General features: G+C 31.7%; 2 protein-coding genes across 2 annotated transcripts in view; both read right to left on the reverse strand.

The window, feature by feature from the left end:
* Positions 1 to 3,109, reverse strand: part of LOC114329600 (aldehyde dehydrogenase, dimeric NADP-preferring-like) — a 67,162-nt gene extending 64,053 nt beyond the window's left edge. The window contains exon 1 of the mRNA XM_028278766.2: positions 2,834 to 3,109. Within this exon, the coding sequence (XP_028134567.2) occupies positions 2,834 to 3,070 (237 nt within the window). The 5' untranslated portion in view covers positions 3,071 to 3,109. The remainder of the gene's footprint in view (positions 1 to 2,833) is intronic.
* Positions 1 to 19,892, reverse strand: part of LOC114329602 (synaptotagmin-15-like) — a 465,421-nt gene that overhangs the window by 284,495 nt on the left and 161,034 nt on the right. The window lies entirely within an intron of this gene.

The raw sequence follows: 19,892 nt of genomic DNA on the forward strand, positions 1-19,892 counted from the left end.
TTCGTTCTTTTTCCAGTTTTAAGTTGTTTATAACTAGAAAACGATCAACTTAAGAGAAAAATTACAAAACACCTTTTTTGTTTAGAATTACATAAAAAATCTGAAATAATATTTGCCCGGGTCGATCATTTTTTTTAATTTATAAAAAAATGTCATTTTTTAATTATTAATTAATTAAAGTTAGAACAAGTTTAGATCAGGCAACCCTTATTTTTTGTAATTGTTAACATGCTAAATTACATAATCCAATCATTTTTATCCATTGAACAGATCGGTGCAAATCGACCTTATGTATATTGTATCTTAGACTATCATCAACCATCTTTACAACTCTAAATATACTTTAGTGTTTCTAACATTGGTATTTTATTTATTATATTTTTATTTAATGTAGCGTAAATTTCATAGTAATTAAGATTGCTTACTTTGATAAACGATTGTTTATGTTCTAAAAACAGGAAACGGAAACTTAGTCTAAAATAGTTTTTTTTGTTTAATTTAGAAAAAAAATAACATTGTCTTAATTAAGTACATTAGATAATAATTTGGATACAAAATTGTTAGGTAGATTAGCAGTAGATAGAAAGGGGTTGATGTTTTGTGGCAAATGATAAGTTAGTGATATGAGAAAGAAGAATGTTCAATGCATGGAGAGATAGTGTGGGGGTAAAATTTTTTAAATATAAACTGAATATTCACGACTGTAAGAACTATAGACGGATAAAGTTATTGTTGCACGTAATGAAAATTTGAAGGTTAAAAAATAGAGCGAAGGTTAGAAAGAAGAGAGAGAGAGAGAGAGAGAGAGAGAGAGAGAGAGAGAGAGAAAGAGATCGATAGGAGAAAAACAGTTTGAGTTTACATCAAACTGAGGATAGCAGGTTCCTTGAAAGAATGAAATAAGAATTACCCCTTAAAGTTTGTTGCACTTACTAAGTTACTTACGGACACGCTGTATTGATGAGGAACATGGATAGTTGTTAAAGTATCTACCTTTTTTTATTATCCAACAGACGCGAATAAATAAAAAACAGAATGTTAAAAAAACCTGAGGATATGGTTGGGTTTTAATTTCAGTATTTTATAAATGCTAGAATATTCCACACGGTGTGGGAAACTTGTGGGTATACAAAGGCAATTTACCTGTCTAGCAACAGTATTATTACAGCAATACTTTTAAAGAATAAGGCTATAAACTACTAAAAAAATCACTTAAATTGGACAAGAGGTTTAGGAAATTCGAGACATCAAAAATTACCCATTTTGTGGGTGGCTCGTTTTCTCTGACGCCCTGTGTGTTTTTATGCTATTTGTATGTTTTTTCCAACATAAAAACTTTTAGGGTTTTTAAATATAATGTATACTTGACAGTCAAATTATTTAACTATATAAAAGAAAAAAATATTGAAAGACAAACCAATATTACAAGGTCATAAATTAGATTACATATTCTGGGACCAAAAATAATTTATTTAGTAAAAACATACATATAAAAAAGTTACATCTTTTTGAAGTTACAAGATGAAAGTCATTTTTTTTCAATACATATATCGAAAACTATTATTAGGTTTTATATTAAAAATTGACGTGTGGCTTTTTTATGACAGTAACATCGATAAAAACTGGCTTATCGAAAAATACTAAGAGGCAATTTTTTTTAAAAAACATTGTGTTTAACTAGTGGTACCACAATAACAATTTAATTGGAACGTACACAAACATCTGGGCGGGGAGGGTGAGTTAAGGGAACAAAGCCCCCATAAAATTTATTTGTATGGGGCGCACAAAGTCCACTATTATTTTTTTATTTTTTTTAAGATGCTCCTGCCATAAGAGAGTTCACATGTTCATTTTCAATATAAAATTTCTCAACAATTTTCGATATATTGAAAAGAAAAACGATTTTCATTTTGTAACTTTTTTTGATGTGCACATTTGTGCTAAAGTACAGTTGAGTCCCTGAGTCTTTACCCGTGCGTCATTAATACCTGGCGAGATAAAACACATACTTTTTATTTAGCATCATTCTCTTCCACGCATGAAATTAATGACAAACCAGCTGCCGCCTGTTATTAAGTAAAGACACATGTTAGTTTTATGAACGATTTAGACTCAGTGCATTGAAAAGAGATAGGTACGAAGAAAGGCGACTGGGGATGTCTTCACATATTTTAAGTACAATTTCTGACGTTTTGGTTTGTTTACTTTTGTGGCTGTCAGCTTGTTGAATTTTTTGCTGTTATTTTGTCGAATTTTTGCATTTTGAAGTTTTTATAGTATACAAACAGTTGTTTTCACAACTAATTTTATATTGAAGATAGCAATTTTGTAATAAGTTTATGTTATTTTACGATAAATTTTGACAACGTACAAATCTAACCTCATTGTTGACATAGTTGAATGCTTGTGTTTAAGATTCCGCCAAAGTGAATAAAATAACAAAAAGAAAATATGTTATCGAATTTTTTTATAAATTGTTTATTTATTTATTAATCAATGATAATAAAATAATTTATTAAGCTACTTCAAATGTAGCTACAATTATGCACCAAAATTTTAAAGCAAAACTTAAATTTGACATTCTATTTATTTGATAACGTCAAATTTTATACTATAACCCGTGATCGGAATAATATCCACGTGCCGTTGCGTTTAGTAACTTTCCGACTTATTTCGTATGCTTTAAATGATGACGCACGGGTAAAGACTCGCGGACTCAACTGTAAGTTAGGTACAATCGAATTATTTTGGATCCCAGAATACGTGATTTCATTTACGAACTACCCTTTTTTACACCCTGTATACTTATATTATATAAAAATACCGTACATACCAAATAAAGCGCCTTATTCAAACCATCCCTCTCCTCCTCCAGAAACACCAACAACTTCTTCAACTGATCCTTTCTGAATTCCAAACTCCGCGACTTCCCCGCAAAAAAAGCCTTCCGGCTTATGTCGACTACCTCGCTGGCGCTTTTTTTCGTATCTTCCTCGATCTCGATGACATTCTCCCATGCATTACCATTTAGTTCACTCGCAGAATTAGTTTCACTTTCTCTATTAGACATTTTCGTCTATTACCTACCGCGATTAATAACAAATATAGAATGACTCGTTGAGAGACTAGACACGTCTCGTTTCGATAGCTACTTGGGGGAGATGCGCATGATACCGCAGTCGGGGAGATCTTTTCGGGGTAGTAATGTATAATAGGCCAGTATACATGACCGTTTTGGAGTGTAATTTTCTTAGTCACGACGAATTTATTTGCAAATTTTGGATTTAGGTTCCTCTATTTTTAGTTACCCTCTACTTCATTTTGGAAAACATACGTTCAAAATAAGTACTGAAGAGGTTAAACTGACTAATTCTAAGTAACTTTTGTTCTATGGAGTTTTTTCAAAGGTAATACCACGAGTCCTCTAAATTTTATCGATTATTTTTTCATCTGTCAAATTCTGACGTTTTTGATTTTTCAGCCAATCACCACGCGTCGTTCTAGCCAATCATTGAGTGTAATACTGATAAAACAGCCTCTTCCTTGATAAAACAGTCTCTTCCTGATTAAACTTAAGGTACCATAAATTTCACATAATACGTACATAATACATACATTATAACTTAGTATTTACTAATAATACATATTGGTTCACAAAATAATCTTTTCAAATACCACTTGTCCTCTAAATTTTGCTTGATAAATTTTTTCGTTTTCATACTTAAACTTCTTTATTTAGGTTAAAATCACTCAAAAAAAACCGAAATGGATAAAATCACTCGTCCTTCGGACTCGTGATTTTATCATTCGGTTTGTTTTCGTAATTTTACCAAATAAAGAAGTTTTCGTGAAAACAAAAAAATTTATCGCTAAAATTTATCGTGGTTATTACCTTTAATAATTTTTTTTGTTTTCACGAAAACTTCTTTATTTGGTAAAATTACGAAAACAAACCGAATGATAAAATCACGAGTCCGAAGGACGAGTGATTTTATCCATTTCGGTTTGTTTGAGTGATTTTACCCTAAATAAAGAAGTTTCAGTATGAAAACGAAAAAATTTATCAAGCAAAATTTAGAGGACGAGTGGTATTTGAAAAGATTATTTTGTGAACCAATATGTATTATTAGTAAATACGGGCATCTGTGAAATATTTTTAAGACAACTAGGATCAATGTCTTAAGTAGGTTATAGATTATAGTTACAGGTATGTACGTATTATGTGAAATTTAGGGTACCTTAAGTTTTATCAGGGAAGAGACTGTTTTATCAAGGAAGAGGCTGTTTTATCAGTATTACACTCAATGATTGGCTAGAACGACGCGTGGTGATTGGCTGAAAAAGCAAAAACGTCAGAATTTGACAGGTGTAAAAAATAATCAAAGGTAATACCACGAGCCCTCTAAATGTTATCGATAAATTTTTTTGTTTTCGCGAAAATTTCTTTATTTGGTAAAATTACGAAAACAAACCGAATGATAAAATCACGAGTCCGAAGGACGAGTAAAATTTTAAAGTACTAGTGCCTTAAAGTAGCATTTTTAACGCTCCTATGGAGTCCTAAAAATTGCATTTTTAACACGTTTGTAGAAAAATATATTTAAAAACACTAATATATTTTTCCACACCTTTTCTGGACTGATACATACATAAATTAAAACATTTTGAAGTATAACTTCAAAAATATAATATGAAAACTATTTAAAAAGGCAGTATAACTATTAACTAACCTTTGTTGTTTCTCTTCCCACAAATTTTAAAACGCAACAACCATACATAACCAAGCCGTCAACCGTCCAAACCACAGCTGCGCTACAGCTGCCATATTGGATAATTTTTGACATGTCATTTGAACATCCAATCAGAACAAAGTTATAATGCGCATGCGCCGGGATCGTAGGTTTTAACATATAAAAATTCACCCTCATATCGCGCGTAAAGAAGTATAACTTCAAAAATCAAACACTCAACGAAAAAGGTACGTAATATCAATAAAAACGTTAATTCAGACAACAAACGCAATACTTAAAATTTGTCCAATTCTTGGTTTTATTGTGACAACAAAACGATGGTCATCAATTCATTATTTTCGTTCGTTGAGCCAATGTATTACGTTTATTGAATGGATGAACATTCATTATGTATACCATAATATCACTTTATTGGTATTACTAACTCTGTTCACTGAGTCAACGAACACTATTTATTGATATTACGAACTCTGTTCACTGAGTCAACGAACACTATTTATTGAAACATCAACGTCATTAATTGACCGGCGAAGAATATTCGTTGTGTCAATAACAGTGTTATTTCTCCTAACGTATTTCGTTTATTTCTACAATTATTTCCGTTTATTGTTACAATTAATTCCGTTCATTTCCACAATAAATACGGTTTTTCTCACAAGCAATTCTACTCATTCTTACAATCAGTTTCGTTCATTCCTACTATGAACGTATTTTATATTAATAATTACTGAATGCAATAGCACAATGTATTATATTAATTGATTAATAATAATTTTTGAAATCCCCCTTCTTTGTCCTTAACCTAAAGGACTTCACACTGTGTGATTTTTCATATGATTTCACTTATACAGTGTACTGGAATAAGTGTCACACTCCCCCCCACCCCCTTATTAACTTATTCATTTTTAGCACATAAGCAAAACGCTCGAACAGGTCGATTTTTAAAATAATCAAAGTATATTATAACATCAATGTTTCGAACTTTACACGATCCCTCTTCAGGTGACAGGTAACTTTGATTTTTTTTAATGGGGAAGTACGTGATGTGACAGCTTATTTAAAAGCGTTTGAAATAGTGATTCCAATAATGTATAATCCTTTTTGAGAGCGCAGGTGTAAAATTTATATCGAATTCTTTTTTAAATTCCAAAATAAAATTAAATTTATTTTGGAATTCTGAAAAAATCAATAAGTATTTTTGAAAAATTTAAACGCAGAATAAAATATTACATTATTACCGAGGGCAGAAAGTCCCTTAGAATAAACAAAAAGTTTCTGTTGAATGGTATGCCTATTTGAAATTAAAAATCATACTAAATTTTCTCTTTTTCACCCCTGTGACTTATTAAAATAATTATTATAGAAGTTCTCAGGGACTTCAGACCCACGATAATACTGTAATATTTTATTCTGCGTTTAAATTTTCAAAATATTTTACGATATATATTAAAATAATCATTCTCAGGGACTTCAGACCCTCGATAATACTGTAATATTTAATTTTGCATTTAAATTTTCAAAAATAATAATTAGTTTTCTCAGGATTCGAAAAAAATTAATACATTTAAAAAGAATTCGACCGAAATTTCACGGTAATAGACACACAAATACTTCCTTCTACTACGGACTACACTTGAAAACGAAATGCAATTATTATTCGGCACTTCGGTAACACAGAGAAGCTAGGGGTATCACGATAAGGAAAAGCCGTTAACTTTCAAATGGTCAAGCAAAACATTTATTGTCTCAACAACTAGGATTATTGTCACAATGCACGCATTGATTGTGGGTATTAAATGCAGTAGTAGATTGATTAATGCATTCGTTGTCACAACAATCAATTTAAATATATTCAATAATCATATATTACTCTATATTAACAACATTTTTACATTGTTTTAATGAAATCTGTACGTTGTCACGATAAACCAAGGTAGTTGCTTGTCATCTACGAAATCAAGACGTGAGTTGCTGCCAGAATTAACAGTGTTTATTAAATATACGAAACTAAGTTATTGGCTGAATAAATTGAGTGTTATTGATTAATGTACTCTAGTTATTCTCACAATTATTATTCAATCATTGTGACAATAACCAAATACATTCGTCAATGTCAAAAAATTCGTTGAAACAACAAATTAAATTGTGGTGACAACGAAATACTATTCAGTAATCACTGTTAATCAATATTACGAACTAAATTTTTTTTGAGTGAAAATAACCTCGAAAAATGCCTAATTTTTTGGTTATTCCACGTTGAAGTATTAAATTCATAATTTAATGAATAAGAACCTACTTTTCACGAGCTAGCGACACTTCTGCATCTACAGATATAAATACACCATTTTTTCGTTTATAAGCTACATTTTTCTTAAGAATATTTGTTTCGATGAAATAAATACTGTTTAAGTTATTTGCGAAAAACTATCTAAAGACGTGTTTTTTGTTGTTGAAAAATGACCTTTTTGACGTATTGACTTATAGGTCTGGATCCCGCGTATGAAAAAAAAGTTGATTAATAGCAAGCTGAAAATTTGTTAATAGCTTAAGGGTGTCTAGTCGGACAAACTTTGATATATCGGAACACTGGAACAGGGGAAGTTTTAATTGTGGAACAGGTTAAAAATTTGGAACGGTCAGACCACGAAAACGGCACATGTATTTTGTCCGACAGAAAAGACTTAAACTCTCCGAACAGAGATTAAACTCTCATGCAAAAATCAGACTGCTATTTATCACCAGAGTGGAACATGTAGAATATGTCAAATGACAGGAATTATGACAGGTCATAAATAGCAGTCTGATTTTTTCATGAGAGTTTAATTTCTGTTCGGAGAGTTTAAGTCTGTTCTGTCGGACAAAATAAATGTGCCGTTTTCGTGGTCTGACCGTTCCAAATTTTTAACCTGTTCCACAATTAAAACTGCCCCTGTTACAGTGCTCCCATATATCAAAGTTTATTCGACTAGACACCCTTAAGCTATTAACAAATTTTCAGCTTGCTATTAATCAACTTTTTTTTCATACGCGGGATCCAGACCTATTAGTAAAAAACTTAGACACAAGCTTCTTAGAATTAGCCAAAAATTTGTTCATTTCGGAACATATTTTTTTTTCACCCCTGAGAAGGAGTGGCTTACATCCCCTAAGTAAAAGCAACCCTGGGCTTGAGTCCAAAAGTGAAGTAGAGGGTAAAAGAAACCTAAATCCAAATTTTCAAGCAAATCCGTCGTGACAAGGAAAATTACACTCGAAAAGACTGGCCTAGTGTTTGATAGGGGTAGATATTTTACGTAGAAAGTAGAACTATATCGGATATTTCGGTAATTATAACTCTTTAGTTTTTTATGAGTATTTATGTCTTTTTAGGGTGAAATTAACTAGAGCGTCTCAAGTTAGAGACAAGAATTATTAACCCGGTAACATAAATCAAGAACTTCACAGAATATATAATTGTTAAAGAAAATCAATTAAGATGTATCTATTTGGGAAGCAAAACTTTTCTATAATATGATGAAACCTTTTAAAATTGGATGAAATGAATTATTCACAAACACATAATGGTGGTTTTTTTTTGTTATTAAAATTCATGTGATTGTTTATTAGCAATGTATGATAGTGCAGTCACTGAAGGTTTTCACCTCCGATTTCGTTGAACCTTCATCGATTTTCATGAAAATTGGTGAGTAATTGGAGGATACCTCAAGGAACAAAGGTGACCTGATGCCAACTTGCGCTTTTACCTGGGGGTGGATGCCACCCCTTCTCGGGGGTGAAAATTATTATATTAAAAATAATACCATAAGTCGATAAAGGGACAAATTATAAGCAAAATTTGTTATATAAAGTTATTAAAATAAATCAACACTTTTTGAGTTTTTAAAGACCAAAGATTTTATTTTTTCGTAAAAAATGCATGTTTTAAATCGGTTTTTCACGTATAAATCAAAAACTATAAGCTTTTTCAAAAAAGTTATTATTACTGAAATTAAAGATAATAAAAAATTGAATACAGTCCTTACATAAAAAACTAACTAATGTTTGTTCAAAGTGAGTTATTGGCAATTGAATGTGTATTTTTTTGGACGAGTACTCAAATCTAAGTATTTAAGCTTAAATAACGGGAAAACGATGCAATATATAAAATATTCCTGCTAAACATTTATCAATGTACTTCGGAATACATGTCAAATGAGCTTCAGAACAAGGTAATAGCGTCAAAATTAAGCAAGTTATAATGAAAATAAAAGAACCGCTTCGAATTTTTTTGGGAAAAATAAAACATACGCCATTTCCACAAAAGTTAAAATTTATAGTAATCCTTACAAAAACTTCTTTATATTAGCATAAGTAATGTTTTCGATAATTTTGACCAATTTAGAATGCATATTTTTGAAAAAAAGATATAATCATAATAATCATAATCATAATCATATAAAAAAATCATAATTTTTAAAATTATTTTAATTCTCATATTCTTTTGAACTCCAAAAAAACACAGTATACGTAAAAAATATATATATAACCAAATTTTAGTTTTTTCTGTGCCAAATATTTTACCTGTTTTACTATTTCTATAGGGTAAAAAATAACCGAGATAGAAACGTTTAAATCTTAAATTTTGCTGTGGGAACCATGCAACCGAGGTAATTTAACCTTTTATTTTTAAAAAAGTAAGGGGTTTAAAAGATTAGGTTCAACGTGCTTAAATAGCCCTTGTAACTTTCAAAGAGTTGTTAGATGAACCTGATATCGTGAACACGAACGGAGTTATTAAAAATAATAATAACATTTTTTGAAAAAAATTTTAAAATATAAATTTTGAAAAAATTTTGGCGCATAAATTTTAACGCTATCAACATGTTCGGGGGCCCATTTAATACATATTTTTAAGTACTTTGACAAATAACTAAGTTTTCAATCTAATAGCACATAAAACAACATCCAAAAATGTCATTCTACACCCTACCAGACTGAAAACAATGGGAACCTTCTCTGGTAACACCTCCGAGGCTTCTACAATTTGCAAGCCATAACGGATTCTAAGACTAGGGAAGATGAGGGAAGTTTACAATTTATAATTCACGTCCCATCTGCTCAGCGCGGTAAAGTTCCAACGAGAATGGCTCCCTTCGTACTCCGATGGGAGTAGACATAAATCAAAAATGAATACCCATTTTCAATTTCGTTGCAACACGAAACTACAGCCGCATCATTATTCCCGTTCAATCAGAGAGTGTAACAAGCACCTCTACAGGTTTCGAAACTTATTAGTCTCTCATCAGGAGGCACATATGCTGCTCTCCCTGACCCAACTAGGACAAACCCCGGCGTGCAGTCACGGATTGCAACGAACAAAATGGCAGGGATGCCCTAGCGGCAACTGCTATCAAAAAACTCTGCTCAGCGCGGTAAAGTTCCAACGAGAATGGCTCCCTTCGTACTCCAGTGGGAGTAAACGTAAATCAAAAATGAATCAATGAATCAATCAATTTCGTTGCAACACGAAACTACAGCCGCATCATTATTCCAGTTCAATCAAAGAGTGCAACAAGCTCCTCTACCGGTTTCGAAACTTATTAGTCTCTCATGAGCTATCAACTTTGACAAATGTTCAATACGTTTATGTTATAAAATGCATAAATTTCTCGTTATTTCAGCTTGAATATTTACTGCGAGTTTTTTACTCGCCGAAAAATGTATACATTCAATTTAGGCTATTGATTATATTCAAAATAAGATAGCTAAAAGGAACTACAACGTTAACGGGGTTTTATTATTTGATATGGTCAATGGACATCTATATATGAAAAAACCGCGGAGTGCTACCATTTAAAGGGGTGCGTTTTTGAGAAATAGGTGAATTAGTCCCTGGGCACAGGTTACATTAGAGTGAGTTCTATGCACTTTTGGTACAAATACGTCTACATAAAAATTGTTCCTGGTTAAATTTTCTATCTAAGTATAACTTTTTAAAGTCAAAGATACTTTTTTTTACAAAAATATATTCAAAAGAAAAAGCACAAAGAAACCTAAAAGAAAGAAATTTTGTTTTTTGTCCCATAACTTTTGTCCACGGAGATATAGGTATAGACATTGCTTCACAATAAAAAACTTACATATTTTCTCTTTAAAATGATGTTTGATACAGGTCATTAGGTTTTACAGTTTACGAAATATGATTTTTCAAAGCTCGCCACTCACTGCAATTTTGGGCAATTTTCCTTGTTATTTCGCAAATATTGTTCTGTAACTTTTTTCTACGTAACGTTAGGTATATGCAATGGTACACGTAATAGGAATAGAAATCAATTACCTTTAAAATGGTCTACCGTATAACGTTTTACGACTTTTTTTTTAAAGAGATTATGGTTTTTCAAAGTTTTATAGTTTTAACGATTTTTTATAATATAATATAAAAATAAAATAAAATTATTATATAATATATTATATATTATATAATACCTAATATAAAAAAAAATATTATTTTTTACATTTTTTACGATTATTTTTGAAATTTCTCATTATAACTTTTTTTTTCTTGTACATGAATATACTATCTATATATTGCGCAACAAAGAGGGATTACTTTCTGTTCTTTAAAATGGTGTATCATCTATATTTAAATACATAATGGAAACCGAGTGATTCTTTGATATTTTTTTACCTGTATTATTTAAAATTATTTCTTTTACAAAAATTACATAAACATTAGTCTTAAAAAATATCACTAGTTAAAATTATTTAAACGTTGACATTTAAAAAATTTTCAAAATCAAAGTCGATCTCTTCGTTAGCATTAGCTTCAATATCTTCCTCTGACACCTCAGTTATCTTAGAGTTCCCACAAATAGTACCCATGCACATGCACCTTTTGCAGAATATTGAACAACTAATTCCTATCTTCCTAAAACCGCAGTTTTTTGTACATCCTTTGGTACATTTACATGCTATTTTTGCAAGAAAAGCTTATGGTGCAGGAGCTTTGACAGTAAATATTGGAATTAATCCATATTTTGAAGTTTGGCCGGCCGAGTCAAGTGGATCCAAAGTATTACCTATAAAAAATAAGATTCAATCATAACACACAATCAGTGGCGTATTAAGACGATTGGGGGCCCCTGGCGGGAAAAATTTCGGGCCCCTTCGACAAAAGCGAATAGCCTTAACGATAACGATTTTATGGATCTTTTAACTTGCCAGTAACCAATTTGTCTGCAACTAGCAGTCGTTAGTAGGTGGTTTAAATAATACACGCATGCGATTTTGAACGAAACAAAATTATGTTTATTCTGAAAAAAAAACATTTACAGTAGGTAGTATGTACATATGACTTAATAATTACTATTGTTATATAATATATAAGTACATACACTTTCCCTGAATATACATACGCATTTCAAATGAATTTACGCCTTACTTTTTCTTTTGAAAATTCATCAATTATTTTGTCGGTATCAATTTTATCCAAAATATCTTGTTCTATATAAAATATAGCCATATTATTTAAACGTTCCTCCCCCATCGAACTTCTTAAATAGTTTTTTACTCTTTTTAGTACAGAAAAAGATCTCTCGCCTGATGCGTTCGAAATTGGTATCGTTAAAAATATTTTTAACATTGTCTCAACATTAGGAAAAGTCGATGACATTTCTTTGGCAGCTCGGTACATATCTTTTGCGGTGGTCATTAACTCCTTATTTTCCTGCAGGAAGAGTAGAAATTGGTTTAATTCGTCTTCGAAGTTGGACACATCAATATCGTTCTTGTAAATTTCTTTCAGAGAATTTACTGCGGATGTTTTTGATTCGTCTGACAATGCTTTATCAAAAAATACCATAAAATGCTTTAGGTTTGCATCGTATGTCTGATTTCTCCGAGCTAACTCTGCCTTGGTGTTGTCACATATAACTTAAAATGAATTTACAAGGAAATTTTCCTTCTTTCCAAATTCGTGTTCACCTACTTTCACTTCGTCATGAAAAGTTTTTCTCTTAAGAGGTCGTCGACTTTGTCCGTCTTCTTCAAATGTCAGGCCTGACAAATCAGTTGCATCTTCTTGTACTTTTTCAAATTCATCTCTGAAATTGTCAATAAAATTGTACAGAGACTTCAGGAGAGATGAACCTTTTGACAATTCACACTCAACTGATTGAAGTGATTTACTCGTAGCGTTTAGTCGCTGTAGAATCGTGTTCCAAATCACTGTCATCAGCGCGGTTTTAAATTTGCCCATTTTTTTCAAAATTGAATTTGCCTCGATAATCGTGACTTTTTTCTCTTCGCTCGAATTGCAAATCTCAGTTAATGCCGCTTTTATATACGTGTACCCAAGTCTTATAGCTCGTACAGCATCCGCTCTTGCTGACCATCGTGTATCTACGAGTCTCTTCACCGAAACGGCATTTTCACACTTATTTAACTGTTTGCACAAAATTTGCCAACGATGAGTTGATGAAGAAAAAAAAAGTAAATAAATTCTGCACAAACATAAAATATTCAATCGCAGCGTTGCAATTTTCTGCTGCAAAATTTCCAATCAAATTTAACGAGTGGCTGGCACAAGGGATATATGCCGCACTCGGACTGTGTTGTTTAACCCGCGCCTGAAGCCCCGAGTATTTTCCTGACATATTGGCAGCATTGTCAAACGATTGCCCCCGACAGTTTTTAATATCTATTCCCAATTTGTCCAACATATCCAATATTTGTTGTTCCAAATATGAACTTGTATGCCCTTCTATTGGTATAAATCCGACAAATCTCTCTTTGATGTCACCATTGGACGTAACATATCTTATGACAAATGTCAATTGATCTATATGCGAAACATCAGGCGTAGAGTCAACGATGATCCCATAATAATTTGCAGCCTTAATTTCATCAATTATGTGTGCTGTGACTTTTCTACCAATAATGGTGATAAATTCATCACAAACATTGTGAGACAGATAATTCACGTTTCCTCGTCCTTTATTGCCGTATTTTTGTAGGTGCAACTTCAAGAAGTCGTCATACTCACTTAGGTATTCTAAGCATGTTAAATAATTCCCTTTTCTTGTGGAATCCTTGCCTTCGTTATGCCCTCTGAACGCAATCCCCAAACTACTTAACAGTTTTATTGTGGATATAACCCGCTGCAAGACTTTCTTCCAGTAGTTTACCTCATTTTCTTTTCTCAATAATAACTGAGTATCAACTCTGTTAAAATTTGAAGTTCTTTTATATAAAGTGCAGATAGCTGCCATGTGCTCCTTTGAAAGTTCGTGGTCCGATAACGTAACGATAATCGTTTTCCAGTTCTGGAAACCAGTAATCAATTTCGATTTTGATGCAGAAAACAGTTTGCAAGGGTAGCAATACACACTTTTGCTTGTTTCTGAAAACTTTAACCAGTCTCGGTCTTCCTTAATTCCATTTGACTTCGTTCGATAAAAATGTTTGTGAGAAAGTCCTCTATAATAAACTTCATCTCTATCTTTGTACGCTGATTTTAATTCTTCAATATTCCCTACATTCGTTGGCTTGTTTCTAAGAATATAGTCAATCATTTTATCCGTTAATATCGCGGGCCATACAGCTATATCCTTCAGTTTTGTAACATCAAAATCGGTGTCTTCGTCATCTTGGACGTAACTGGAATTTTCAACTTTCGGATTTTCGCCGCGTTCCTGTTCTACTTCTTCATCAAGTTTTTCCTTCGATGTTCCAGCGATGCATGTTTCGGAAGAAATTTTCACGGTAGGGTTTTCGGAGTTACCAGAAGTTGTACAAGGTTGCTCATTTTCCGTACTAACGTTTAAAAATTTGTGCAATGAATTTTTCTGCTGTTCGGCAATTTCTAGATTTCGTTTTAACCTTTTCTTCTTTTCTGCCCCACTTTGATATCGTTTCATGTTTCCTTTCTGAAAAAAATAGTTTTTGTATTTTTTAGTCTACATAATAATAAATATTTAGAGGTTCAACTCCAAAACTTTTCAATCTATATCTACAGCGTGTCTACTTGAGTTGGAAACATATGGGAAACTTTTTTATTATTAATTTACGAAAAAAAGTTATTCTTTATAAAAAGTTCTGCATGCCCCAAAACCTAAGATTCAATTATCAGATATCAAATTTTCTCAATATTATACGAGGTATGTCAAAAAATATGAATTTCGGCTAAGAGTAAAGTACCTTTATTTCTCTCAATATCGAAAATTCTTATGATAAAAAGTTGTTTGGAATTAAAAACTAAGATGAAATATGCAATTACATGCTTCTTATTGAAAAAAAATATTTTTCTCAAATTTATGGATACCCAACATCGTTTTTAATTATTAGAAATATCATAACTCGTTTATTATTCATTTTACGAAAAAAAGTTATTCTTCATAAAAAACTTTGCATGGTCTAAAATCTAAGACACAACCATGATATATCAACTTTTATTAATTTTATACGAGGTGTGTCAAAAAATATGAAATTCGCTCAATATTATAGCACCTTTATATTTCACAGTATTTCAATTAGAAGGATGTAATTGCATATTGACACATAGTTTTTAATTCTAAACAACTTTTTTAATAACCGTTTTCAATATTGTGAAAAATAAAGGTACTTTACTCTTGAGTGAAATTCATATTTTTTGACATACCTCGTATAAAATTAATAAAATGTCATATCTGTTGGTTGAATCTTCGGTCTTAGGACATACAGAGATTTTTATAAAGAATACCTTTTTTTCGTAAAAGTAATAATAAAAGAGTTATCGTATGTGTAATGAATAAAAACGAAGTTAGTATCAATAAATTTGAGAAAAATTTGGAAAATATTTTTTTCCAATTAGAAGCATGTAATTACATATTTGAGCTTGGTTTTTATTTCCAAACAACTTTTCATAATAAGAATTTTCGATATTGAGAGAAATAAAGGTACTTTACCCTTAGCCGAAATTCATATTTTTTGACATACCTCGTATAATATTGAGAAAATTTGATATCTGATAATTGAATCTTAGGTTTTGGGGCATGCAGAACTTTTTATAAAGAATAACTTTTTTTCGTAAAATTAATAATAAAAAAGGTTCCCATATGTTTCCAACTCAAGTAGACACGCTGTATATGAAAAATAACTAGTGGTGTGTTGTCACACATGGTACTTTCCCTCAATGTGCGTGGATATGTAGAAATACATCAGTTGAGATTATTTTATTTAAGTAACTTCATTATAATTTTTTTAAACTTTCAAACCCCGTAAACACCTCCTTAACGTGAGCCAATGAATTTAGTATTTTACATAATGAAGGACATTTACCTAGTAAATGTTTTTACCAATTTTGTTTTCAATCGGATATTTCTTTCTTTTTTTATAATTTTTTTAAACTTTCAAACCCCTTAAACACCCCCTTAACGTAAGCCAATGAATTTAGTATTTTACATAATGAAGGGCATTTACCTAGTAAATGGTTTTACCAATTTTGTTTTCAATCGGAAATTTCTTTCTTTTTTTATGATTTTTTTAATATTTAAACCCCTTTAAAAACCCCCTTCCTACGTTCCGATTTTTCCCAAAAACTAATCAGATCCAGATTTTTACGTAGTCGATTTTTGGTGAAAATTTCGTAAAAATCCGTTCAGCTGTTTTTTCTAAATCGTTGACGAAAAATTTTACCCCAGACAGACAGACACACACACACACAGACATTTTTTGGAAAACATGTTTTTTGGACTCAGGGACCTTCAAAACGTGAAAATCAATCAAAATCTCGAAGTCGAAATTTTACACCATCACAATACTTTCCCTCAATTATATAACATATCTTAGGATATGTATAATTGAGGGAAAGTAAAAATTTACGAAAACAGAATTTACGTAAAGGGGAAATGTATTTTATAAGGAATAAAACTTTCGTAATTTATACGGGAAAAGATGCTTGCTGCTTTCATGCGTCACACCATAGTATACTGTTTATTTACTTACCACTGATACTAATAGTGTGATGAAACCTATACGCTATAGTCTAAGACAAAACTCACAACTCACCACAACACACAAACAAGTGCAGAGTGCAGGTATGCGTGTGAAGTGCACAACAGGACTGCTAACACTGCAGTTAGTGCAGTTGCAGTGTTACCAGGCCGACGGAAAAATTATGGTACGGTGTACGGTGTTGCCAGAATTATCGATTTTTCTTCTTTTTTTAATAAAATGCATAAAAATATCAAAAATCCATCATCATCATCTGTAGATTTTTTTCTGTTCTGGCAGTTTTTCATTTTTAAATGTAGCTTTCTATCGCGATTTCGGGGCCCCCTGGAGGCGTGGGGCCCCTGGCGGCCGCCAGGTACGCCACCCGTTAAACCCGCCACTGCACACAATCACATGAAAAAGTTATAATGAGGAATTTAAAAAATAATCCTAAAATCAAAAATCGTTGCAAGTACCTACTTATTACAATGTGAAAAAGCATATATCTTATTCAAAATTAACCCTAGAATTTTTTATAATACACCATTTTAAAGTAAACAGAATAAGCTTTTTTTATTATATAATATATACCATATAAAAAAAGTTATAATGGGAAATTTAAAAAATAATCGTAAAAAATATAAAACCTCGTTAAAAGTATAAAGTCTTGAAAAAGATAACCTCTTTAAAAGAAGTCGTACAACATTATACAGTAGACCATTTTAAAGGTAATTGATTTCTATTCCTCTTAAATATACCATTGCATATACCTAAAGTTACGTAGAAAAAAGTTACAGAACAATATTTGCGAAATAACAAGGAAAATTGCCCAAAATTGCTGTGAGTGGCGAACTTTGAAAAATCATATTTCGAAAATTGTAAATCCTAATGACCTCTACCAAACATCATTTTAAAGAGAAAATATGTAAGTTTTTTTTCTGTAAAGCAATGTCTATACCTATATCCCGGTGGACAAAAGTTATGGGACAAAAAACAAAATTTCTTTCTTTTGGGTTTCTTTGTGCTTTTTCTTTTGAATATATTTTTGTAAAAAAAAGTATCTTTGACTTTAAAAAGTTATACTTAGATAGAAAATTTAACCAGGAACAATTTTTATGTAGACGTGTTTGTACCAAAAGTGCATAGAACTCACCCTAATGTAACTTGTGCCCAGGGACTAATTCACCCATTTCTCAAAAACGCACCCCTTTAAATGGTAGAACTCCGCGGTTTTTTCATATATAGAGATTCATTGACCATATGAAATAATAAAACCCCGTTAACGTTGTAGTTCCTTTCTATAGTACATGATCAATAGCCTAATTACCTATAACTCACTTTTAGTTAACATTAAAAGGTTTTTCTAGTAAGGGGTTTATTTTATTTTTTATTAGCTTCAATTTTGATTGTTAAAACTTACACTTTTTGAGTTATTGATGAAAAATTGGTTAAAAACATGCATTTTTCTCAAGAAAAATTAAAATCTTTGATCTTTAATAACTCAAAAAGTTTTGATTTATTTTAATAACTTTATATAACAAATCTTGCTTGAAATTTGCCCCTCTATCGAATTATTGGGTTATTTTTAATAAAATAATTTTCACCCACGAGAAAGGGTGGCATCCACCCCCAGGATAAAAGCGCAAGTTGACACCATGTCACATTTTTTCCTTGAGATATCCTCTAACCACTCACCAATTTTCATGCAAATCGATAAAGGTTCAACGAAATCGGAGGTAATAGCTCATATCCACCTTCAGTGACTCCACTTATATTCTCAACTCTGACAGAAGAAAGTGTAAGTTATTATTCAAGTAAAATTGTCGGCAGAAAGTGAATTATTGTAATTTTACAAGTTCTTATACCCGAGACCATAATTTTTAATAATTTTACATACACTGCGCGCCAAAATTAACACATAATTTTAAAATTATATTTTCAGGCGTAAGAAAAAACTTCTGTTCCTTGTTCTGTTCTTTAAAGTTACATTTTTGTTCAGTTTGACAACCTATAACTTTATTATTTGTACTCCGATTTTCAAGATTTTTGCATCCGTTTGTAGGTACAGATATCTATTATTGATATCGTTTGTTATTATTTCGGTAACAAAAAAAATTGCTTAGGTGGCATTATACGGGGGTGAATGGAAATGTTGTGTTTTTCTCCTAATTTTAAAAATTCTGTGGAAAAACTGAAGAGCTGATTTTTTGTCATACCCCTTTCATATTATCTCGGACGGAGGCATCCCTAAGATTTTGTTTTTTGAATTATCCGAATATCTCGTGTGTTGTAAAAGCTGTGCAATTTTTTGTAAATAAAAACACTTATTATTGACTCATAAACATATCTAAATAGAGGTTGGATTGATAAGATTATAATGACCGGTCAGATCTCAATTCTATCCAGAATTATGGGATAAATTACAAATAACTATTCGCCATAATCCTAGGCCTTCAGAAAATTTGGTACTGTTACGGCCCTTTCAAGAGTCTTTGGAAGATGCAGAGATGGGAATTAAAGTGAATCGAGTATTGATCAACAACATACGATATGCTGATGAGGCTGTCTTAATTTGTGACAAAATAGCAGATCTTTAACAACTTGTCACTATAATCGGAGAATACAGTAAGCGAATGGGATTAGAGATTAATACCAAAAGGACCAAATTCATGATCATCTCCAGAAACTTGGATGCATTTGAAAACTCCACCATAACACTGAATACTAAGTCCATTGAAAGAGTGAGCAAATTTAAATACCTGGGAACGTGGCTTTTTGAAGACTGGGCATCGGACAGGGAAGTAAAATGTCGCATTGAGCAAGCTCGACAAGGTTTCGTAAAATTCAGGAAGGTACTTGTTCAGATTTCGACCTTACACTGAGACTACGGTTTACTAAATGCTACGTGTGGTCGGTGCTGCTATATGGCATAGAGGGCTGGACACTCAAAACGAGGGATATAAACAGATTAGAAGCTTTCGAAATGTGGCTTTATCACCGTATCCTAAAGATATCATGGACGGCGAAAGTCACAAATGTAGATGTCCTTAAAAGAATCAAACAAGAACGCCAGCTTTTCGAAAACATCAAGAAAAGAAAAACGGCGTATTTGGGTCGTATCATGCGAAAAGAAAAATACCAGTTCCTTCAACTTATAAGGGCAAAATTGAAGGCAAGAGAGGAATAGGACGC

The sequence above is a fragment of the Diabrotica virgifera genome, chromosome 7 (genome assembly GCF_917563875.1).
Source record: "Diabrotica virgifera virgifera chromosome 7, PGI_DIABVI_V3a".
NCBI classification, from domain to species: domain Eukaryota; kingdom Metazoa; phylum Arthropoda; class Insecta; order Coleoptera; family Chrysomelidae; genus Diabrotica; species Diabrotica virgifera.